This window comes from Cervus elaphus, chromosome 23, assembly GCF_910594005.1.
Source record: "Cervus elaphus chromosome 23, mCerEla1.1, whole genome shotgun sequence".
In the NCBI taxonomy this organism is placed as follows: domain Eukaryota; kingdom Metazoa; phylum Chordata; class Mammalia; order Artiodactyla; family Cervidae; genus Cervus; species Cervus elaphus.
In genome coordinates this window covers 32,620,036-32,645,441 of record NC_057837.1, presented here as the reverse complement: position 1 = coordinate 32,645,441, position 25,406 = coordinate 32,620,036, and the positions used below count along the sequence as shown (strand labels likewise).

The 25,406-nt window shown below is 36.2% G+C and overlaps 1 protein-coding gene across 1 annotated transcript in view; it reads right to left on the bottom strand.

Annotated features, from left to right (window-relative positions):
- Nucleotides 1-25,406, bottom strand: part of MRC1 (mannose receptor C-type 1) — a 108,761-nt gene that overhangs the window by 44,118 nt on the left and 39,237 nt on the right. Inside the window, exons 7-14 of the mRNA XM_043883867.1 lie at nucleotides 22,304-22,489; nucleotides 18,787-18,944; nucleotides 16,078-16,188; nucleotides 9,780-9,895; nucleotides 7,725-7,873; nucleotides 4,606-4,805; nucleotides 2,001-2,128; nucleotides 1,255-1,342 (exon numbers count right to left, since the gene is read on the bottom strand). Coding sequence (XP_043739802.1) covers nucleotides 1,255-1,342; nucleotides 2,001-2,128; nucleotides 4,606-4,805; nucleotides 7,725-7,873; nucleotides 9,780-9,895; nucleotides 16,078-16,188; nucleotides 18,787-18,944; nucleotides 22,304-22,489 — 1,136 coding nt within the window. The remainder of the gene's footprint in view (nucleotides 1-1,254; nucleotides 1,343-2,000; nucleotides 2,129-4,605; nucleotides 4,806-7,724; nucleotides 7,874-9,779; nucleotides 9,896-16,077; nucleotides 16,189-18,786; nucleotides 18,945-22,303; nucleotides 22,490-25,406) is intronic.

Here is a 25,406-nt window from a genome sequence, read left to right as displayed (position 1 = left end):
TCACTTTCATCCAAACACAAAAGGAAAGATATGTTCACTTTTTTATTCTCTTTGCTTTTTTTCACGATATGTTTGCTTTGAAAACAAGCTTGATGAGAACAGCTGGGAAAGAAATAGCTCCTATTACATGGAAACTTTTGAAGTTGAATAGAGTATTTTAATTATTAAAAAATTTTCTTTATTCTTATTAAATAGAATGTATCCAGGACCACAAAAGTGGGATTTGTATACAGGAAAAACCTGGTATATAAGTTCCACTTCTCAGTATTGGGAGCTCCTAAATTTATATCTCATTCTGAAGGGATAACATTTCATTGTGATATCTGAAACTTTCTTTTATTAGAGGGGTAGGAGAAAGAAATGGAGAAGGAAATGGCAACCCACTCCATTACTGTTGCCTTTAAAATCCCATGGACGGAGGAGCCTGGTAGGCTACAGCCCATGGGGTTGCAAAGAGTCGGACACGACTGAGCGACTTCACTTCACTAGGAGAAAGAAATAAAACTAGTTCTTCTTACAAACAAAAAGGACTTCTGGATATTGCTAACAAAGCTACCAAAGTTACCAAGATGAATACTGGAAGTAAGTGGAGGGCGAGGATTAGGTCCACTATGGTGTTTTCAGAGAGGAATTACAGCCTATATCATGATCTATTTCCCAGAGATCTAAATGCAAAATCCTTGTTATCAATGGAGTCATCAAATAATCCACCCTACACAAGTGCTTTGAACAGTTGCTAATGGGTGGTAAGGGGAGGTAGAACTGAAATTACACAAAATCACTCCCTGCAATGACTGCCAGCATGTGCCAGAGCCTCCCGCTTCCCCATTGCTGAGAATGGAGAAGTCTGACAAAAGTCACTGGTTGACAAAAGTCAATGGTTTATAATAGAATATTAAAAGTTTTTTTCCATATCTCCTAGTCTATAAGACATCATAAAACACAGTTTTTAAGAAGTCTAGCTACTTACATACCAATTTGGCATGAGAGAAAGAAGACATTATTTTATATAAATTAGAAGAATCAGTTTCCTAATTTTTTTCAGTCTACCATGGTCACACCTCTGGTGAACATACCTGTCCTGGGTCAGAGGCAGAATAATGACCCTAACATAGCATTTAATTTACATAGAAAAATGTCTCTAACTATCATCATAACCCATCTTACCAAAAATTTTGAGTAACCCCAAAGGAAAACATCAAAATAAAGATACAATAAAAGTAAGAAAATTATCTATGAAATCAAATTACTCACAGGGGATCCATCACTCCAAGTAAAGCCCTCGGAAGGACTTCCATATGTCAGTCCCAACCAAAATAGTTCATGGTAGCTTCCACTAGCCCTGCAACATACAAGATATAAAGGTAGCTTATGGTACTATATGAACCAAGTTTGGTTACCTACGAGTCCTAATCAAATTTGAAAATGACTCCCAAAATATCAATTGGTCAGTACACAGGTGAAGGATTAAATGACTAAATATAAGTATTATGCAACAGTTGCACATTTTGGTACAACTTGTAAATATCCTGAAAACAAGCTGCTGTTTGAAATAATTGTAAAGCATTGAGATATTCATTCATTTATTTGTTTAATAAATGAATAATAAGTGTCTTATGATTTTATAGAGCAATTCATCTCGGGATTTATAGCTATAAAATTAAAGCATTTGGAAGTGAAGTGCAAGTCACTTAGTCGTGTCTGACTTTTTGCAACCCCACGGATTGTAGCTTGCCAGGCTACTCTGTCCATGGAATTCTCCAGGCCAGAATTTGGAAGTGAAACTAGGTCCAAAAGTGCCCATAGATTTGGGATACAGCATCACCAACTCAGCGGACATAAACCTGGGCACACTCTGGGAGATGACGAGGGACAGGGAAAACTGGCATGCTGCAGTCCATGGGTTTGCAGAGTCGGACACAACTTGACAACTGAATAACAACAACAAATGTGGACTCAAAGGGTCAAAGGAAGGAGTATTAAATAGAAAAGATACTTACGTTATTAACCGCCATATTGCTTGCTGTTCGTCCTTATTATTGATACTAGCTAGATCTCCACCCAGAGCTCTACAAAAATCTCGAGATTCAAACCACGTTTTCTTCTCATGTTTTCCTTTTGCAAACAGCTAAGAGTGATACAGATTCAGAATTTATTTTACACTTCACAGCTTATCAAACCAAGAGAAATAATTATCTATTTTTGACGAGATTTCAGTTAGTGAAAAGCAAGACATTACAATGGCCCCAAGCAATGTAATTCTCTTGGCTGAAAATCAATTTGTGAGAGAATATTTCAGTAACAAAGTTTGGCAGATGATTTTGTTGAGAAAACCCTAAAAAATAGAATTATTTTATAGCACTGAAAATGTCTGACTGAAAGGTTTAGGTATATGGGTTAGGCATACAGCTTCTTGCATAAGACAGGATTAAGTGTCAACTATGCCATTCAGATGGAAAAGAATGAAAGAAACTTGATATAGAGAAAGCAAACATCAAAAAAAAATTTAAGGATAATAATCTCCCTAAGATAGTGCCACAGTTTGTTACCCTGTTTAGCTTAAACACTGAATAACCTGGGAGTCTTCCAGTACTTCATTGGTATGTTCTTAAAATTGTCTTATAATTTTTGCTTATGGTTGTATATTTTAACAAAGATTGGAGGTCATGGCATGACAGACACTAATTGGGCAGAGCATGTAAAAAGATGGTACGTAAGCTAAATTTAATATTTATTTAGAATTTAGAGAATATGTCCTATTACCCAGAGGACTGCTGGGGGAATGGAACCCACAGGGATCCATCAGGATGTAAACAGTACAGGAGTTTACATCATTGTATCCATCAACTTTTATAACTTTCATTCATTGTTTCTCATGAGACATGGCCTGTATCACTGTAGGCTTGTAGAAAAGGGATTTCTTTCCAATAGACCTGTGTTTGTCTAGTTGTCATCAAGCAACCTGAGGCAATCTTCACCTTGACCCTACTTGAGTTATCAGGACACGTGTGCCTTGAGCAAATTTTCATTGTAGTACCTCCCAAGACCTCTGTAAGTACCTCAACTTGTGTAGATGGTGATAAAAGATTTTATTTTTGTAAATCAATTTACTGATAGCTGAAGTTTATTAAGAATTTTCACACCTTAGTATGTACAAAGATGGTCTATATATTTGCAGACAAATCCTACCCCAAGCACCTCCAAAATCATAATTCCTAGGGAAGCACACATTTGAATTTGTTAAACATCTACCCAGAAATGTCTGCTGGAACTCTTGGTTCATTTCCCTACTCTGGAGAATTCTGCACCTTCTCTCAGAAATCCTGCAACAAATCTCCATAGCCTGCCACTCTCCAGTGAATGGCTATGTATAGGACGAACCTGGCCTTTGTGTAATAACTCAAAAGTTTCCAGAGGCAACAATAAAATACCTGATTTGCTTTGTATTAGTTTTCAACCCATTCATAAAATCCTCTCCAGTCTTGGCCCAATACTTTCCCTTCTATGTAAATTATGCTTTAAGTTGGACTGGCTAATGTGTATTAAATAGCTCATTTGTCTGTTACTGCTAGTGGTAGTTACCAAACAAATTAGTCCTTAAGTTAGAGACTAAACAACCTCATTCCAATACACATTAGCAACTGAAGTTCTTCATCAGCTTTGTCTAACTGTCTTACAAAACATGCCAGGGTCATATGCCTCAAAGGATGGAATAAAAGAGGTCCTGAGAACTGGCCATTAGAGAAAAATGTCATTAAGTGGTAGTTAAGTATTGGGTTGACCAAAAGTTCGTTTGGGTTTTTCTGTAACATCTTACAGGAAAACCCAAATGAATTTTTTGGCCAACCCAATACATTGCTATGTTTGGCTAAATCCAACCTTCTCTAGAAAGAATATGATTTACAAGAAAGAAAAAGACCCAAATGCTTAATTCATTGGAGTTGGGATATGTTTTTTATTTGTTTGGGGGAACTTGATTGCATAAAGAGAACATGGGTGATCTCACATAGGAATGTACTAAGTGATTACAGGGTATCAAACTGTCATTTACGAGTCACTGAATGGCCATGTACTCCCTACTTAACAGTCCTTCATCTTCCATTAGGCATCATAATCAGGGGTTAAATAAGAACAAAGGAATATTCTCTCTAGAATCCCCGTGTGGCGTGATTCCAGATTCGTTTATCAATTCACTTAGCCAAAAGCTTGAGCTCCAAGAACAGAGCCAAAACGGATGCCATAGGATAGCATGAGGTGAGGCAGGAAGTTTCATTGAGAAAAAGAATTGTGAGCTCAGAAAGCATGGCAAAGAAGAAAGATGCCAAGTGTATGGAGTGATAAAGGCAGAGCAGGTGAAGAAAGGCTGGTGTGACTTCTGTTTATGGTACTGGTCATGTTTGTTGGTCTGAATGAAACTGGTTCTTATCTTTCCACCCAAGGAGAGCTCTTTCAAAACAAGTGCCCAAGTCCCCTTTCAGATCAATAACATCGGAATTTCAATAGGTTCAACCCGGGCATTGCTTTTGTTTTGTTCTCATTCCTTAGATGACTCTTTAGGCTGAAACATATCCCAAATTCTTTAAGAGCTCAGCAATGGATACTTACCTTGAAGCACAAGCTTGTTTTACTGGAGGCACCCCAATCCTCTGGACATTTGGGTTCGGGGGTGGTTGTGGGCTCTGGTGGGCGAGTGACTCCTTCTGCCCAGTGTTTGCACACAAACTTTGCCTTTTCTTCACATCTCAAGACATCCCACAAGCCCCCTGCAACCCCAGTCCTCATGGCAACACACCCGGCTTTCCGTCCTGAAGGTAACAAAGCAGAATTCACGACAGGTGACTGTGAAGCCTGGCTGTGCTCAAAGAAGAGAGTTCAAACCTGAGCCTCAAGTAGTGGGGTAAAATCTACAAGGGATAAGAAAATGTAGGGGAGACACTCTGCAGCATTTCGCAATTGCTTTGTTCTATTTCTGAACCATTATTTGCCTTCTATTTGTGTGGCCTGTATCCCCAACTGAATTATCAATATAATCTCGCATGGCAAGGTTTGGCAGAAATAGAGACATAGATAGACGTAGGGAGCAAACAAATGGACACCAAGGGGGGAAGGGAGAGTGGGATGTATCAGGAGATTGGGATTGACATATATACACTACTGATACTATGTATAGAATAAATAACTAGTGAGAACCTGCTGATTAGCACAGGGAGATGTACTCAATGCTCTGTGGTGACCCATATGGGAAGGAAATCCAAAAGAGAGGGGATATATGCATACATATGGCTGACTCATTCTGATTTACAGCAGAAACGAATACAACAATGTAAAGCAACTTGTACTCCTATAAAAAAAAATAATTAAAAGTCACCAGGAGGTAACCCAAGGCCTTCATGTGAAAGTAACTCTGAAAGAAAAAAAAATAATTGTCAGGGTTTTGGTAACATTTTGTATTTCTAATATCTGGCAGGGTTCTCCCCAAACACAGACATAACAATACAATATTTTTAGTATGATAAAATTTATCATAATGACAAAAATAACAGGGGTTTTGTTTTACCAAGGAAGTTGTTTTTTTAAATTAATTTTTATTTTATATGGGAGTATAGTTGATTTAAAATGTTGTATTAGTTTCTAGTGTACAACAAAGTGGTTCAGTTATACATACACTTACATACACTCTTTTTTAGATTCTTTTTTCCATAGAGGCCATTACAGAGTATTGAGTAGAGCTCCCTGTGCTATACAACAGGTCCATATTATCTATTTTATATATAGTATAAATATATATATATATATTTTATATATTGTGTGTATATGTCAATCCTAATCTTCCAATTTATCCCTCCCTGCCCTTATCCCCTGGTAGCCATAATTTTATTTTCTACATCTATAATTCTGTTTTGTAGATAAGTTCATTTGTGCCCTTTAAAATTTTTTATTTTATATTGGAGCATAGATTAACAATGTTGTATTAATTTCAGGTATACAGCAAAGTGATTCATACATATACATGTATATCTTCATTTTAAGATTTTTTAATGGATAAAGAAGTATATATAAGAAAATGTGGACTATACTAAGCTTCATAGTTTATTTCAAAATAGCATTAAGATAGAACTTTAAAAACATTAGGATTTCTTACTGATAAGATGAGATAATCTTTGATTATTATACTTTTAAAGGCAGTGTATGTTTAGTTTTGGAGATCTACACTTTTCCCAAAATATTTTCTCTATGACTGCTAATTCCCTATGACTGTGGTTTGATTTATTTTTATTCCCTAAGGATGTTCCTAGATTAATCTCTCAGTATCCTACTGCTAAATGATCAACACCAGTGAAATTAAGGCATGTTGCCTGGCGAGTAAAAATTACCACTCCAAAAAAAAAAAAAATGCACTCAGCTCTTAATAAACTGCCCTGTTCTTTCAAAATAAACTTAAATCTTACTATTTTCCAGAATGTTCAATTAATTAAACTGAAATCACACTATCCAAATTACTGATCTATTTTCCTTATTGATGACTGAGGATACAAATTTTAAAAACTTCTGAAGATTTGGACTTATTAGGCCAAGCAGTTAATTTGCATACTTAAGCTCCATTATTCCTTCCATAGCTTTTTAACTAGGCACAATGAAACATTTGCTCTAAGGATGCTGAATTTCCTGAGTGCAGTCATACTGAACTACATCATAGGCTATGACACCAGTGCATAAAAAAAGCAAAAAATAATTTGAGTGTCTATTTCAGAAACTTCTTATTAAAGAAGGCAAATAAAAATTTATAGGGAGAAAGGGTGACCTCCATGCAAAGAGCATGGATTTGGGAATTACAAAGATTAGTCTAAATCCATGCTTATAAATTTTCCAAGTCCCAGTTTCCACCACGACACAAGGAGGATACTGAAACTTAGCTTATGGGTTTTCTATAAGTATAAAACTAAATCCAAGTCATATACATAAGTCCCCTACATACAAACAAATTCCATTCTGAGAGTGCATTTGTTAAGTCCCATTTGTTTCTAAGTCCAATAAAGTTAGTCTAGAAACCCAACTAACATAGATGGCTATACAGTACTGTACTATAATAGATTTATAATACTTTTCACACAAATAATACATAAAAAACAAAAATAAAGAAAACAATTTTAATATTACAGTACAGTACCTTGAACAGTACAATAGTACAACGGCCACATTCAGCGGCACATTCACATCTTTGAAAGTTCACCACTTGTGGGTTTGTATGTAGGGGACTCATCAAAAAGAGCTAATGAGGTGGCCCATTCAAGATACTGAAATAATACATTCCACACAAGCTCTCAGTCTTGTTCTACCACTGAAGCACAGTCATATTTCTATTTGCAGTCACACTGAAAGTTTTATATCCCTTGAGGACAGTTTTAAGTTCTCAGAAATAAGTGAACCAATGGTCACCATGGAATCTTTCTGACCATTAAGGATTTCATCACTATTTCATAAATACTTCAAATAGAGTGGCACCAAATAACCTGGTAGTTTTCTCTTCCTCTTTATCTTAGACCACTGTACACTGATGGGAACATTTTTAAAAGAAAAAAGAGAGGAAAATAAAAAATAATACAATTTTAATAGTACAATAAATTTACAGAAGTCTGTTTGGAAAGGTACATGAAGGAATCACAGGTTTGGCCAAATGGATATGTGGGGTGAATGGAAACCTGAAACGGAAGCCCTGCACATACCTGGCATATCTGAATTCCAGTGTGTGAACTGAACGCCTTCCTCGATGGTCCACTGAAAGGTGCCTTTTTGTTGTACATCAGAAAGTCCTATCCAAAAATATCTTTCAGGCCTCAATCCAACCAAACTAGTCAGAAAGGCTTGTTCATATCTTAAAAAAAAATTTAACTAAATTTTAGGAAAAAAGTGAATTTTTCTAATTATCCACATGAAAAAACACCTCAGTTGTATGCCTGTGCGATCTTTTAGTTGGCAAATCAAACCTATTATGTCCTATTTTCTTGTCATTTAAATTATGCAAATTTTTGCTAAGGAAATATGATCTTATGAAGGAAAAGTATCATACGGCTGATAGAATAAAATCATTCAAATGTACCCAAACTATTTCTCTTCAGTCCCTCTACTTATCCTGTTGCCTTTTAAAATACAATGTTTGAAAATCAGTTCACTTTCCAAATACTTCAGATGCTCTACACAATTCTTGGCGAAGTGGAGAGGCTGCAACATTATTAAAGATAATACAATCAGAAAATCTGTGTCGAATTTTCCCTCAATTTCATTCCCATTTCTCAGCTCTGAAACAACAGAGAATATTATCAAGAAATATAGAGAACGAGAGATTCAATCTCTAGAAAGAACTGGGAGCAGAATCACAAGCTCCAACATTTTTTCTCCCTCTGGATCTCATCTTTATATTTGGCATCATCTGGTAATAATACACTGTGGTTAGTAAGGCAAACAAAATTTGTCTTAATTGATAAATGACAGTGACGCAGCAGCATACGCAAAAAGGTCTCTCTTTGGAGCAAAAGAAAAGTGATGTTCAAAATTTCCAGGAACAAGGGAGTTGTAGATGGCTCTAGCAAGGGCAGAGAGGAAATGGAGAGAAAACCACAATAACAGAACATTGGTTTCACCCTAGTCTGAATAATTTCATTCCCTAAACTGAACAAACCAAAAAAAAAAAAATTAAAAATAAGAAATTCAATTTTTCTTAAATGCCTAAAGACCAAATTGAACCACAGAGTTAGTGAGTTCCTGAACACAAATATCACAGAAAACACACACACACAAAGCAAACCTAAAATAGAAAATCTAGGGACATCTATGCTCCAGTAGACTCAAAGACCAACAAGATAGACCAGAAAATGCTCCCAAGGTACTTAAAATTGTGTAGCTTACTTCCAGGTCATAAGATAAAAAAGTATCTATGTTCTGATTTTCAGAGGTGAGCAATGTATCAGACATTTAATTATACATGAAGAAAGAATGTTGAAATATAAGTTTTTTTATAAAGACTATACGAATTCTATGAATTCTATGACGTCTTTTATTTTATCAAAGAACTTTAGTATCAATAGCATCTTCTAGATTTTATTGGGCCTGCTTTGAAAGGCCAATAAATATAACTTACTGTATTAAAATTCAATCATTTTTACCAGTTTACTCCAAATCAAATGGACAATTCAAAAAATTAAATTTCTTTTAAGTTTCTTGAAAAAAGTAAGAGAAAAATAAATACTGAAATCTCAAAGAAGGACAGAACGCTAGAAGTTAAAAGTTACATAAAATTCTCTATGTCCACATCATTTTCTGGACCTTTTCATCTAGTAAGCCTAGAAAATCTCTCTGCTTTTTCCCCACCACCCCCCGCCCCCGCCACTGGGCTGCCAAGGGAAGTTCCCATCTACCTTTTTTTATGTTGGAGGTGGTAGTAAAAATAGAATGTTTGATTTCTCGAGATGATAATATTTCCTTACTTTCTCTGCTTTAAAAACTTTGAGATCTACTACATTAAAAAAGTTAGATCTATAAACAACATTTACTGGAGTATTAGCAAACTGTTCTTGTTTTATGGTACTAAAAGTAGCAAAATATTTTTTAGTGTTTGCAATGAAGAATCCAAATAAAAATATGATTTTTACTGCTTCTATATTTACAAACCATACTTCAAGATTCAGTGTAATTTACTCAGAAATTTAGAGCATATTGATATACTCTTCTGAAAAAGTTTCATTATTTGATATATATATTTTTTAAATAGGAGAGTTGCATACCTGTCTTCAACAGTTGTTAGGTAAGCCTTCTCACTTACACAGGTTTGGTTTGCTTCTGTAAATGTTGAAAGTGTGTGTCCAATCAAATAGCAGTAGAATCCATGCCTTTTCCAGCCCTATTAATATTATCAAGCAGAATATCATGTGTATTTATTACATAATATTATTTTAATAATTTCTATATCTTGAAACACAAATTGATAAACAATAGAAGCATGTAAATAACACAAATATCAGTAACTTGATATGCAATGAAAACAATTCATGTGAATAAAGAAAACAGGAGTGCACTGTTCCTTGTTTGACAAATTATGATACAAAATGGGGATGAGGGGAGTCAGTCTTTCCATTCTGATGCAATTTTCAACAAAAACGATTTGTGAAATGTTTACCAGAGAAACTGAATGAAATGGCTAAGTTCTCAGTTTTAGAATAGGTAGCCACAAGAACTAATTTGCAGAATAACAAGCCTAGTCACCTAGTGAAGACAGCAGTAGATGCTAAGTACAAAGCTGTGCCATCTGGTCAAAGGTTAGTACTTATCAAACTCCTGGCATCATAATTTGACATGTTCCTCTCCCACAATTCAAACACATAGAAATGCTAAATAAAAACATGGCAATAAATGGAAAATCCATACTGGAATTTGAGAGAAAGAAGGAGAAATCTTCAGGTTCAAAAATAAGTACTAGAAAACGAAAAAGTTGGAATAGGAAATGTACAAGCTGAGATTGTAGTTGCCCAGTCATATTTCAGACCAAGATTAAGGTCCTCAAGTTTATGGATTAGGGTTTTAATGTTCATACAGATTAGGATATTGGGCCATCAGCTCACCCGAGGCAGGGAGATAGAACTGATTGTTGCTGTTTAGTCACTAAGTTATGTCTGATTCTTCTATGATCCTGTGTGCTGTAGCCTGCCAGGCTCCTCTGTCCATGGGATTTCCCAGGCAAGAATACTGGAATGAGTTGCCATTTCCTTCTCTGGGGGATCCTCCCAACCTAGGGATTAAACCCACATCTCCTGCATTGGCAGGCGGGTTTCTTCCCATGAGCCATCAGGGAAGCCCATGGAACTTAAGTCCTTTTGTAAAGATGATACCCACTCATGGTAGCCCCTCTGTGAAAGGAGAGCAAGAAAACACCACCCACAAAAACAGGAAATTAAGAGATCCTTGTCACTTGCTTGGGGACTTGGATGCAGGAAGAAAAAAATTCTTCTGCTGAAAACAAGTACCAAGTCTGCCACAGCTGGATGCCAGCCCCAACTTTACACTATCCACACTGTATGAGACTCCACAGTCAAAACATGAAAAATAAAATACACAAAAGGAGAATCTTGCAGGTGCTTTGAGAATTAAAATGCAAAATCACACAACAGAAATATTTCCACAACCCAGGTCAGGTAAGACTATGACATTTGAGGGCAGGAGGAGATGGGACGGTGAACTAATTCACAACCAAAAATTATAAACCATGTAAGAAAAAATGTCTCCTTTAAGGAAGGGTCAACAGTTTAACATAATAAAACCAAGTGGAAAAGAAGCATGTTATGGTAATTTAAGTGACAAAGGAAGAAACATAATCAATGAGGAAAGATCAAAATACTATGAACAAAGAAAAACAGGATTTGATTACACAAAAAAACAGAATTTCTAGAAAAGAAAAATATGAAGTTAAAAACTTAATGGACAGATAAAGCATAGAAAATGTGGTTTCAGAAAGATTAGTAAGCTGACTGAATGTAGAAGAGAGATGAGACTATGAGAAGATGTTTAAAATAATATTGATAGAAAATATAGAAGATAAGAGGGCTTCCCCAATGGCTCAGCATTAAGGAATATGCCGGCAGTGCCAGAGACGCAGGAGACAGGACTGAAGCAACTGAGCATGCACATATGGTGAATGAGGTTGAAAAGGATCCTGAGAAAAGTTTGAGAAGCATTGAATAGAATGAATGACTGGTAACTTTCAAGAAAGGAAAGATACAAATCCTCAAAATGAAGAGATACTCCACGCCAAATGGAACCAACAAAGCAAATCCAAATCCAAGACAATGAAAAAAAACCTTAAAATCAATCACAGAGAAAATACACATTATCCACTTTTTTTACATAAAAAAAGAAGAAGAATTAGTTTAACAGGAAATCCAATGGCAAAAATAAAGGTCAGGAGAAAATGAAATAATATATATAGAGCTATCAGAAAACAGCTGTCAATCTAGAATTCTACAATGACTTACCTAAATTACTATGCAGAGGGAAGATGAATTCAAGACATTTTCAAACAAAGACAGAGAGTTTTCCACTCCCAAATCCCAGCAAAAAGAACTTCTGAAAGATTAACTTTAGCAAGAAAGTAAAGTCAAGAGGAGTAAGTGAGCTAAAAGTCTACACTGAGCAAAGAAGTCAATAAATGTCAGTAAATGCAGATCTAACTGCCTGGACAAATAGCAAAGATAACTAATTGGAAGTGGAAAGCTAAAGAATGGAATAGTAACAAGATCTGTAGTTTAGTTAACAATATTGTATCCATGCCAACCACCTGTTGTGATCATGTACTCTGGTTAGATATGACGCTATCATTGGCAGAAGTCAAGTGGATGATAGAGGGGACTTCTCGGTACTCTTTTTTTTTAACTTCTCATGAGTCTAACATTATTTCAAATTTTAAAAAACTCTGAATCATTAGTGGAATAATAACATTCATTTTATTCAGGAAGCAGAGAAAGAAACTGGTTAACTTCAAGACAAGAATGCATGTTAAAAATATAAGATTAACCATTCTGAAAAAAAAGGAGTAAAAATGTAGAATTTCCAAAAGGGGGCTTCCCTGGTGGCTCAGATGGTAAAGAATCTGCCTGTAATGTGTGAGACCTGGATTTGATCCCTGCGTCAGGAAGAGCCCCTGGAGAAGGGAATGGCTACCCACGCTAGTACTCTTCCCTGGAGAATTCCATGGACAGAGGAGCCTGGCAAGCTACAGTCCATGGAGTCTTAAAGAGTCTGACACAACTGAGGAACTTTCACTTTTTTCAGAGGAGGAAAAGGGGGAAAATATATTCAATAGAACCAATGTGAACCAATGATATGCACAAAAAGAGAAAAAAAGAAAGAAAGCAGACAGGTAAACAAAATAAAGCACATAATAATATGGTAGGAACAAATCCAAATAGATTGGTATGCAAAACAAATATAAGCTCATGTCTTCACCAGTTAAAAGCCAGAGTTCCTCAAATTAGATTAAAATGAAAATGCAGATATTCATTTACAAGACCCATTCTTAAACTACAGTTACATAGAATAATTAAAAGCAATCAGTTGGAAAACAGGATTCTGGGGAAACACAAAACAAAAGATAGCTTCTATGGCAATATTAATATTATTTAAAATTGACTTTATGATAAAAATCATTAGTATGAATGAAGAAAATAACTACATAATTAAAGAACTGATTCACCAGAAAGATATAAATACATAGCAAAGTATATAAGATAAAACTTGATAGAATCACAATGAGAATATTATGTCAAGCAGACAAAATATTAGTAATACAGAATATCTGGATAATATAATTGCTAAGTTTTATCAGTGCTCATTCAGTCATGTCTGACTGTTTGAGATCCCATGGTCTGTAGCCTGCCAGTCTCCTCTGTCCATGGAATTTTCCAGGCAAGAATACTGGAGTGGGTTGCTATTTTCTACCCCAGGGGATCATCCCAAGTTTTATCTAGTCACCGTTATATAGATCCCTGAACCCCCAGATCAAAGATCACTGTGTTCAAGCACAGATAGAATATTTAGAAAAACTGATTATGAACTAGATAATGAAGAAAATCTCAACCACTAACAGCAAAAACTTTATATGAGCACAATGCAGTGGAATGAAAATTAATAGTACCTCCAATTATTTAGAAACTAAAACACAAAACTCCCGTTACTGCCACCAAAACTTCCACCACCATGAAAACACACACACACACACCCCAGTTCACAAGTCAAAGAATCTTAATGGAAACAAAACATATTTAGAATTGAATCATAAAGAAATTTCACATAATACATGGTGTCTGGTCCATGGTTTCAATTCCACCTCTTACTTCCCATAAGCATTTAAAAAAACATTCACTTTAACATCACATCCATTCATTCCACTATCTAAAGCTCATGGTGGTATGTTTTATAATTTTGGATTTCAAACTCATCTGTGGGATTCTCAGTCAGCCTGGAGAAGAGGTCTTCTAAAGAGGATTTACAGGTGCATCTATCAGACATCCAGGAATATTAGCAACTCAGGACCACTTCAGTTAATTTCTTAAATCAAGGTTTCCCACAGAGATAGCAATGAATTGCAAACTGAATCCCAGATCTTGATCACAGAAACTCTGTAGTTCTGAACTCTCAAAAATACTCCTAAAACACCAAGTACCCAGGCTCAGACAAAAAAAAAAAAAAAAAAAACCTCTGTTATCTTCTTTTGTCAGCAAGTGGATTTTTTTCCTACTCTTCCCAATGATTTGAGGAAACCACTGCCTAAAGCATGTGTGTTTAAAAACTTGCCAAATTAATATCTCTAAGTCTTTGCTTCCTCTCCTGTCTAATTAGAAATGTAATATTTATCTTTTAGGGCTTCCCTGTGGCTCAGTGGTAAAGAATCCACCTGCCAATGCAGGAGAGTTGGGTTCTATCTATGAATCAGGAAGATCCCTTGGAGAAGGAAATGGCAACCCACTCCAGTATTCTTGCCTGGGAAATCCTATGGACAGAGGAACCTGGTGCGCTACAGTACATGAGATCACAAAAGAATCAGACATAGCTTGGCAACTAAACAACAAAATTTATCTTTTAAGACTATCGAAAGCAAAATAACCACACTCAACAAACAATTGGCTGATACTTTCTTCATTTTCTTACTACCAACCTAATGATTAAATTGGATTTTATCAGCGATTATAGACAGTTAATAGAAAAAAATATATATATAAAATTTTGATTGCATAAAAGTAATAAAATTTACTTTCCTGGTGACTCAGACAGTAAAGAATCTGCCTGCAATGTGTCTTTGCTTCCTCTCCTGTCTAATTAGAAATGTAATATTTATCTTTTAGGGCTTCCCTGGTGGCTCAGTGGTAAAGAATCCACCTGCCAATGCAGGAGAGTTGGGTTTAATCCCTGAGTCAGGAAGATCCCCTGGAGAAGGGAATGGCAACCCACTCCAGTATTCTTGCCTGGAGAAGGCCATGGACAGAGGAGTCTGGCAGACTACAATCAATGGTATCACAGAGTCAGACACGACTGGGATAGTTTCACTTCACTTCACTTCAGTAAAATTTAAGGATTGGTTTATTAATTACAGAATGTTACAATAATAGGCAATCTCCTGTATACGCACATGATTAAGCAAAGAATATATAAGTGTACTGGTAGTTAAACCAGCAGTGAAAGTGTAAGAACTTGGCAGAAGACTTGGGTTCTTAACTTCCCTCTGTGTGACTTGAAAAAGTTATCACTTCTCTGGCTGAAATTTCCAGAATGCAAAATTTAAATGGGGGTTTTCAATTGTCACTAAGATACTTTTTCTATCTCTCACAGTCTGTGATTTTCTGTGTCTGCTCTATTTTTCTTTATGGTTTAATGGTATAGTACTCAATTATGTTTCATGAATTCTGGTGTTTGTTATAGGATGATTTGACCATAACGTGACACTCTTGGACAGAAAATCAGTTGCTACTTTATTTTTATCCAAGAGAAGTGAGAAAGGAAAAAAGAGGAAGATGGGCAACTCAGCAATCAAACAGGAAAATGATAACCATACACCCTGTATTTTTGTAGCTTCTTTGCGTTTTCAGAAACTATTTCACAGAAATAATCTACTTTAACCTCAAAGAAAAATAAGACTTGTGAGGAGATACTACTAACCACAGTGCAGATGAAATTAAAACACAATAGGATTGCATGGCTTGACTTGCTTTAGCTGAATTACTACTAGCTACTACCAGCTGGAATGTAGACTTTCTGCCTTCGAGATCCTCAGAGATTTACAGAGATGAATCTCCACCAAAAACAAGGTCACCAGAAATATTAAAAATGGAAAAAATGACTAAGGATCATTTGCTGTCTACAACTTAAGGTTATCCACTAGAAATGTCCTTGACAATCCACTGGGTCAAAGATTAGCAATACCTTGAAGCTGAAGCATTTGGCTACTATGACAATTAAGTACTTTCACAGACAAAAATAAGCTAAGTCTATCACATCGAATTTGCTGATCTGAAATCATGGGGTGCGTTCTATACTCACTTTCCGGCAGCCTGCTTCCACTTCCACTACTCCTGGAGTTTGGGCTTGTGATTTCATCTTACAGATGTAACCAAGCAGCCGTTCGCATGCCCGATCTGCCCAGTACCCATCCTGCAGAAAGCAAGGGGGGGAAAAAGTCTTAATGATTATCAGTTGTTTGACCTTGATGCTATTTTCTTATAATTGTGCCTCTGAAAAGGGAAACAAAGATTCGAGATTATTAAGAGAAAAAGGCATCTATGAAGAGGAAAGGTAGTGGATATTTTACTAGGAAACTGCAAATTTGACTTCGGCTACAAAGATATAGCCAAATCAAGATTGCTGGGAGAAATATCAATAACCTCAAGTATGCAGATGACACCGCCCTTATGGCAGAAAGCAAAAAAGAACTAAAGAGACTTTTGATGAAAGAAGAGAGTGAAAAAGTTGGCTTAAAACTCAACATTCAGAAAACTAAGATCATGGCATTTCGTCCCATCACTTCATGGCAAATAGATGGGGAAACAACGGAAACAGTGACATACTTTACTTTTTTGGGCTCCAAAATCACTGCAGATGGTAACTGAAGCCATGAAATTAAAAGACAATTACTTCTTGGAAGAAAAGTTATGACCAACCTAGACAGCATATTAAAAAGCAGAGATACTACTTTGCCAACAAAGGTCTGTCTAGTCAAGCTATGGTTTTTCCAGTGGTCATGTATGGATGTGAGAGTTGGACTATAAAGAAAGCTGAGCGCCAAAGAATTGATGCTTTTGAACTGTGGTGTTGGAGAAGACTCTTGCGAGTCCCTCAGACAGCAGGGAGATCCAACCAGTCAATCTTAAAGGGAATCAGTCCTGAGTATTCATTGGAAGGACTGATGCTGAAGCTGAAACTCTAATACTTTGGCCACCTGATGTGAAGAACTGACACATTTGAAAAGACCCTCATGCTGGGAAAGATTGAAGGCAGGAGGAGAAAGGGATGACAGAGGATGAGATGGTTGGATGGCATCACTGACTCAATGGACATGAGTTTGAGTAAACTCTGGGAGTTGGTGATGGACAGGGAAGCCTGGCATGCTGCAGTCCCTGGGGTCGAAAAGAGTCGGACACAATTGAGCATTTGAACTGAACTGACAAAGATGGAGAAAGAAACTGTAGCCACAGTTTGTTTTTATATCTTCACTGTCAGGTCACAATGGAGAAAGAACTAGAGAGAAATTAAAAATGCTCATAAGCCCTTAAGTGATGGTTCAGCAGAAGGTTTGCACAAAGCCTCCTCATCCATCCCTACCAGCAACTGTTTTCAAGTTAAGTGAGTATATTTATTTATTTATTTATTTATTTATTTATTTATTTATTTATTTATTTATTTTTGGCCAAACCATTCAGTATGCAGGATCTTATTTCCCTGACCAGGGATTGAACCCAAGCTCCCTTGCAGTGAAAACCTGGAGTCTTAACTGCTGGGCCACCAGGGAAGTCCCACTGAGTACACATAAAGCTATGCAAAAAGAACACTCCCATGCAACACACCCAACCTGAAAACAGTATCCTTCTCTCCCTTCTTCCTATTTCTATTGATGAGGGTCCTCATGTGAAATTAAGGTGGCATCTTTCATTCTGCTTCAAATTCTACCTTTTCCACCTTCCCTAGAGATTTCACATTAAATGAGTGCTCGTCTCCTCCCCCCAACTGCTAAACATCTTGAAAAGTGTTTTCTGTACTCTTTGACTTAATCCTCACATCTCACTCAGTCTCAGCCACTACAGTCTGGTACTCAGCTCTTCAGCCAGCATAATATTTACAAACTGCAGATTTGGTTTGGCTAACGCATGTTTTCTCATTGCCAGTACTTTTCCTACCCACCTCTCCACCTCTCACTCTATGCTTTCAGCCATACTGTCTTTTGAGTTCTCCACAAGAACAAAGCTCTCTGGTTTCCTCTTCCCAAGACACTCTTCTGCCTATTCTTTCAATAATTAATACATATTCTTTCCTTAAGCTTTCAATTTTTCACTGTGAAACCAACCACAATGACAAAAACTGTAGCTACTACTTATTGAGCAGCAAGTTTGGGCCAGGGACAGTGCACATTATATGCATTAACCCATTTAATCTTTACACCCACCATGTGAGCTGGGTACAATTATACTCATTTTACAAACAAGGAAATGTTTTGCATTAAAACCCAGCCTCTTAACCACCACATTCATTGTCTATTAACAAAAAATAACTTGATGATATACTTCGTAGGTAAACTGCCTGATTTCCAACATGGAAGCCATTGTTTCATATTTGACACTTCTGTGTAACCTAAAATAACAAAAGTAGCTCTCCAAGCACAGACTCGAGGTTGTAGGACTCAGGGTAGATCTAACCAGGTCTACATCCACTCGGAGCAACCAGTTGAAAGTAGAACCAAAGTTTTGAAAATTGTTTAACCAAGCCATATAATCATATGGCACGATTTAGAACCAAACACAAACAATATGAGCATTCGTATTGGTTAATTTCATCTTTGAAACAACAGTTTATCTGCTGCTTTTCTGGTCTTCTTGAAAATGACTTGGCCAAGAGACTCAAGAGACTGAATCTGAGTTCTAGTTCAACTTTGATCTATGTCAATTCGTTAGGATAGAAACAATGGAAACAATGACAACGGGGCAAAAGGAAAATTTTCCTGTGGCTTTTGCTAGATATCAGTCATTAAAAATGTCTTACTTTGCCTTTCATCACTGCACAGTCTTCCTGCCTGTTGTTTTCATGACTTGGTTCTCCACGAAGCCATTTGGTAAAAGTTACAGGGGTGCTATCACTCCATTCAAAGTACATTTGAATCTTGATGTCGTTTAAGCCAATCCATAACTCATCACTTGGCTCTAAACAGGAAGAAAAGCACAGAAGCAATTTACACAAAGTCTTCTTTCCAAAGATCAAAAGGTTATCAGGAAAGGAAGGCCCCTTCTTTATCAACAACTCCCTTGATATTACAACGATCATAATACACCATCCACTTGCACGTTAAATGGATCTACCTCTGTAGCCTGAGATGTCAATGACATTTTGTGTTGTCAGTTTTAGTTTGAAATGTGTAATGTATTCTTCACATTGGGAAGGTGACTGTACTCTCTTTTTCTGTGCTACTGCAGATTTAATCTCCTGGGAGTTGTTGAAAATGAAACTGAAGTAGATCTATCATTGCCCTCTATTTTGTGAAATTGTTTTCTTGTTATAAATAATTTACTATACCAATCAAACTCATGGTGCTGGAAATATGTAGTTTATTTACACATAAATCTATTTGACTACTATTAAATCTTAGTGTAATGAAGGTTTTAAAATAAAAACTTTAAAAACCACTTCTATTTTACTAACAAGGTTGTTATCAAGAAAATTCTAGGTGTGTCTGTTAAAGTTTAATCACTGTAATAGAAGTTAAAGTGATCCATACAGTGAGAAGATACATCAACTGAATAAATGGACTCTCTTGGCATTTAGCATTTATTAGTCTATAAATATAAACGAATCCATCATCATTGTCACCACAAAATACCAGAAAAACCCAAACAAACAAAAGTTAAAGTAAAAAGTAAAAAAAAGTAAAAAACTACCAGGTATAGATATAAAAGGGAATCATTCTGTTCTGAAAAGCATTACCGACTTTATCAGTAGTTGTAATTCGAAAAGTTCTACATAGCATGAGCATAAACGGGATAAAACTGAAGGCTTGCAATCTCACGGCTAAAATCATACACATTTCCACATTTTTAAAAAATTGGAGGCACACACAATTCAACATGTCTAAGTTACCTCCCTGGAATTCCATCATGGATGCTTGATATGCTCTTTAAACAGTTAAATAAAATTATTTGTCAACAGACTGTAAAGATGTTGCATTCATAGTAGAAAATGAGAAATATGCCACATCTTATAGGAATTTCCCTAAATGGTATAGCCTCTTCCTCCTAAAAGCTGTCACTCAGCTTTGCTTTTGGAGAAGTCCCTGGCTGGCCTAGTGCCAGCCCCAGCAGATGTTTCCAGCAGCATGAAGCATGAATGGCTTTGCCAGGACGATCCCTTTTCCTTTCACTTAATTTGGCAGATCATGATCTGTGAGCAGCAAATATAGGCTCCAAAATGACCTCATGTAACTCCTCAAGGTTTTTAGGTTCAAGATCAATGAAAACCTAAACTCTCAAGTCCCACAATTATAACAGAGTGATAGCAGGGTCCAATAAACATTTTTCTTACTAAACTGTTCTCCCATCTAGCTTTTGTAGTTCATATGCACAAACTTGATCCTATAAAAATATATAAGATGTGAGCATAAAGTTGTTAGACAAAGCTGTTTGTAAATATGTTAAGTAAGCTGTCTTAGTTAATGGAGTCAAAATTTATATGTGTTAGGTTCCAACTTATCCACTAGTATTTCCATGATTAACATGAAAGATATTGTCTCAACTAGCTAAAAAAGGTTTTCCAGGCTTTTGACTCAGAAACCATTTTTTTTCAGAGGTTAAGGAGGGAATTTTTAACTAAAGTGTAGCTGGAAAGTTTGACATTTTAGGAAAAGAAACACTAATTTTAACTTTATTACTTATTTTTTATTAATATTATTTGCATGGTTTTAAAGAAATAAATCTTTATCAATCAATAAAAAGGGAAGGTTTCTCCAGTGAAAATTTACTAATTCTCTAGCTGAGTTTAAAAGCAACCTTCCTCATCCAAATTCAAAATAACTACAGCAACAAATATATAAGGTTCTCCTTTATAATAGACCATATTATATAAAGGAGAGAAAATTTGCACATTAGCCCTACAGCCTCTTAAACTGTTTTCCACTGATTCACTTGAAAAGTTTATCACCTACTATAAGCATCATGCCATCTACGTCATGATATTATTCAGATATCTTGGTTTTGATTACATTATTATTGTGTAGTCTAGGTGTTCCAGGATAGGTAAACATAGAGTAATCAAGAAATTTATGAGTTAGCAGAATGTCACCATCATTCTATTAAATTCAGTGAGGTGAGCAGAGGAGGAAGGATTCCATTCAGCCAAGCACTAACAGCAGCAGTGTTGGGGATCTTTTGTATTTGTCTGAGACTAATTTTTCTCATCCATTTGTTCATTGTTTTTCTTCTTCTCCCCTACCCCCACTCCTATCAATTTTCATACAGTAAGTGTCAGGAAGCATTCCCAGCATCACCATCATCCATTTCCTCTTGTTTTGCTCTCTGGAAATGAACAGGTCCAGCTACTCAGCAATCTCACCAGTGAAAGAAGAAAATGATCATCCTTTAATCAGCAAGTACCACTGAGTGCCCATCGTTATTATATCCTTCCTCACCCTCCTCCTCTTCAGGATAAGCATTACCAACTCCTTTATCCACTTTTCAATTGTTTCTGATATAGCCAATTTTTGAAAACTTTACAGTATGTTAGTTTTCTACATTTTCTACATTTTCTCTGTATCTCTTAGATTATAGTCCTAAAGGGGATATATGAACGACTTCAAAAGGTTTAGGCCACTACCTAACCACTCCAATCAAACATCTTCTTGATTTTTCTGCTCATCATTCTAGCAGCATCAGCTAGATTAATAGAGAAAGTAAACTCCAAAGAATGAGATGGATCATTTAGAGACCTTTCCTGTGAGACAAAATATCGGCCTTAAAATAGAAAACACCTCCACACACACACAAGTGAAATATTGTTCACAAATTTAAAGAGGACTGCTCTGAATCCAGGTTTTATATAGAAAAATAATATTTTTAAAGCTATGCATATGAGACAAGTGCTCAGGGCTGGTGCACTGGGATGACCCAGAGGGATGGGATGGGGAGGGAGGAGGGAGGAGGATTCAGGATGGGAAACACATGTAAATCCATGGCTGATTCATGTCAATGTATGGCAAAAACTACTACAATACTGTAAAGTAATTAGCCTCCAACTAATAAAAATAATTGGAAAAAAAATACTAAAAAAAAAGCTATGCATAAGCTGATACTATGTTAAAGGAAAAAATCAAATGTTCTCTCAGTGATAGAAATTTTTTAAGTTACTATGCAATTTTTATATCTTAGGTGTAATTAATATTTGTCACTAAGTTTATTGAATTGTTAATCTGAATTTATCTAGATTATAAAATTTAACATTTATGACTAAATTTTCCAGAGATGGATGGTAAGTCAGGAAGACGAGAGTCAAGCATATTACAGATGGAAGTTCTTACCATAGCCCAGCTGAGAGATAATAAAGTCAAACTCCTCGATGCTGTGGATACTTGCTAGGTCACCACCCTCCTTCCTACATGCTCTTAAGGCATCTCTTTGGATTTTCTTCTCCTCTCTGTGAATCTTGTAACAGTGACCTGCATATGGCCACCACTGACTTGGGCAGTTGGTAGGCACATCACTTTCTAGAAAAAAAGAAGAGTTTGGAAAACACTTTAAAAGAGTTTTAATTGTAACAATATTTTCTATTAATATCATTCTCTATGGTAAACAGTTTATTATTATAGGCAAATATAGCTAATAGTTATTTTTCTGTTTTTTGGCATAGGTATTCACAAAATATAGACAAGAATGTGTTTGATATTAGACTAAAAATGATATGGAAGCCATCTTTCACTATAAAATGAAGCCAAATGAGAAATCTCTTTTAATTTTCAATTATGCATACAACAAGGCCACATGAAGATACAATAGATTATCTCTTTTTGTATATTATCATCAACAGATTTGTCCTAGCCATGTCCTGTAAATATCAGAGGCACAAAAGATTTGTGCCTCTAAAGATTTCAAGGGGACTTCCCTGGTGGTCCAGTGGTTAAGAATCTGCCTTGCAATGCAGGGGACATGGGTTTGATCCCTGGTTGGGGAACTAAGATACCACATGCCACAGGGCAACTAAGCCTGTGTGCCACAACTAGACAGTCCATGCTCTGCAACAAGAATCTTGCATGCTGCAGCTGAGACCCAATGCAGCCAAATAAATAAATCTTTCAGAAAGATTTCAACTTACTTCTATTCTATGGACATTAGGGAGCCATTCATTTCTCAGAAGAGGGCAAAATTCGTAATGAAATCAGGAGAAAAATGTGTTGACACAGGGCACAGAATGGGTAGGAGGTAGGGGAGTCACTAAGGAGCTTCTGAAACCATGGTAGTGTGAGCTGGCCACCTGTGCCTCTGAACCAATCCACTGCCACTGACTTTCTCCCAAAAGATGACATGTGACATTGCAGAAATCGCAGGGATTTCAATTCCGAAGTCTTTCAGCCAAAATCTGAATTCGCCATGAGCAAATCACATCACGTGAACCAAACTATCCATATATATAAAAAATTGTAAATAATATTAATACCAACATTAAACTACCCATCCTTATTGTGTTCTTCTGCACTGGAAAACATTTGAGATAATACGACTATAAATTATAAACATGACAACAATGATGATTTAATCAAATCAGTAATAATGACCAATATCCTATTTGTTGCTACTAACAGTTAGGGTCAAATTTCATAACCTTGATGATTGATACATTACAAACATGTACTAAAATAGTAATGAGTGGGGGAAGGGACAGTAATGACATGTAAAGGCAGGAGACTCACTTTATTTGTCCCCATATGTCCTAAAATGACATAGGGCCTGGCACAGAATAAATGTGATGAATATTTGTCAGGAAAATAATTGAAGTTATATTTAATACACAAAGCTTATTATTACCCTTTTATGGATACTGTTTTAGAGAGCAACTGGGCAATATATCCTACTTGAAGAGGAACTATACTGTCAAATAAATGTCAATCTCTATGTTTAAGTTTGATATGAAATATTCTCAAATGTGCTGCCTTAGTAAAGTTTCAGTATAAGGTATCTTTGTTATTCATTTAATGCATTGGTCCAATATTCTCTCAAAGTCTGGGACTGTTTACATCACCTTTGTATAAGCTCAAGATTTTGTGTACAATCATCATTCAAGTAAAGAGCAGTCCTGATATTCAAACACTGTATTATTATAATAGAAAAATGCATATGTTAATTTTAATTAGAATACAATTGCTTTACAATGTTGTGTTTATCTCTGCCATACAATAGTGGGAATCAGCTATATGTATTCATATATTCCCTGCCTCTTGGGCCTCCCACTACCCTCATCCCACCCCCTAGGTCATCACAGAGCACCGAACTGAGCTCCCTGTGCTATACACAGCTTCCCACGAGCTATTTTACACATGGTGTATGTGTCAGTGCTACTGTCAGTTCACCCCACTCTCTTGTTCCCTTTCACCCCATGTCCACAAGTCTGTTCTTTACGTCTGCATCAAAAAAATGCATATTTTTAGAAAATATTCCTTCTATACAGTTTCAGTAGTTACCAAGAAAAAGAAGTTTAGTATTTCTCTGGAGCCCTCTGGTGGGATATTTTAATTTTACTGCCCAAGATGCTGAAAATAATGCCAGCATATTCTAAGGGCTTCAAAAACTAAACAGAAAAACTTCTAAAATATTAAAAAAATATGAGAAAAACCAATGAAGAGGGGTTCCCTGGGGCAGCCACAAAAGATGGCTTGTTTCTCTAGAGCAATGCTATCTGATTGAGACATAATAAAATCCACAAATGGAAGCCACCTATGGAATTCTAAATTTGCTAGTTGCCAAGTCAAGAGAAACAGGTAGCTTTCATTTTAAATATATCTTATTTAACCCAATATATTCAAAACATTATCATATAATCAATTAAAAATAATGAGGTAGTTAACTTTTCTGGTCATGCTGTCTTGGAAGTCCAGTGAATTCTTCATACCTATAGCATAACTCTGTTGGAACTAGCTATATTTCATGTGTTCAGTGATCACATGTGGTTAGAGGCTACTGAACTGGACAGTACAGCTCCAGAGACCCAGGGGTCATGGATGAACAGGGTGGCATTGCAAGGACAAATAGTACATAAGGTGGAACTCTTGACCAAGAGAGTCACCAACTGCGTGTGCTTCACAATCCTAACTCTTTATGTTTTTTCAAACTCAGGCTTATTTTAGTTTATAAATAAGACAGAATGCTTATCCAGGAAGTACAGAGAAATTTAAAAACTAACGGAAAGTGAAAGTTAACAAGTGAAGTAAGGCATGTAACCTAGCAGGACTTTATGGGCCCTTCAACAGACCCCGCTCCTGCGTCCTCAGCTGTAACTCCTCTCTGAAATACCTAGATAACAGTGTCTTCTGAGTGTTTAATAAGTTGTTTTACAGATGCTAAAACCACCACCAAATTAAAGAAATTAACTACTCGATTATCATGGGCATGTAGCCCTCAGACCTGTTAGTG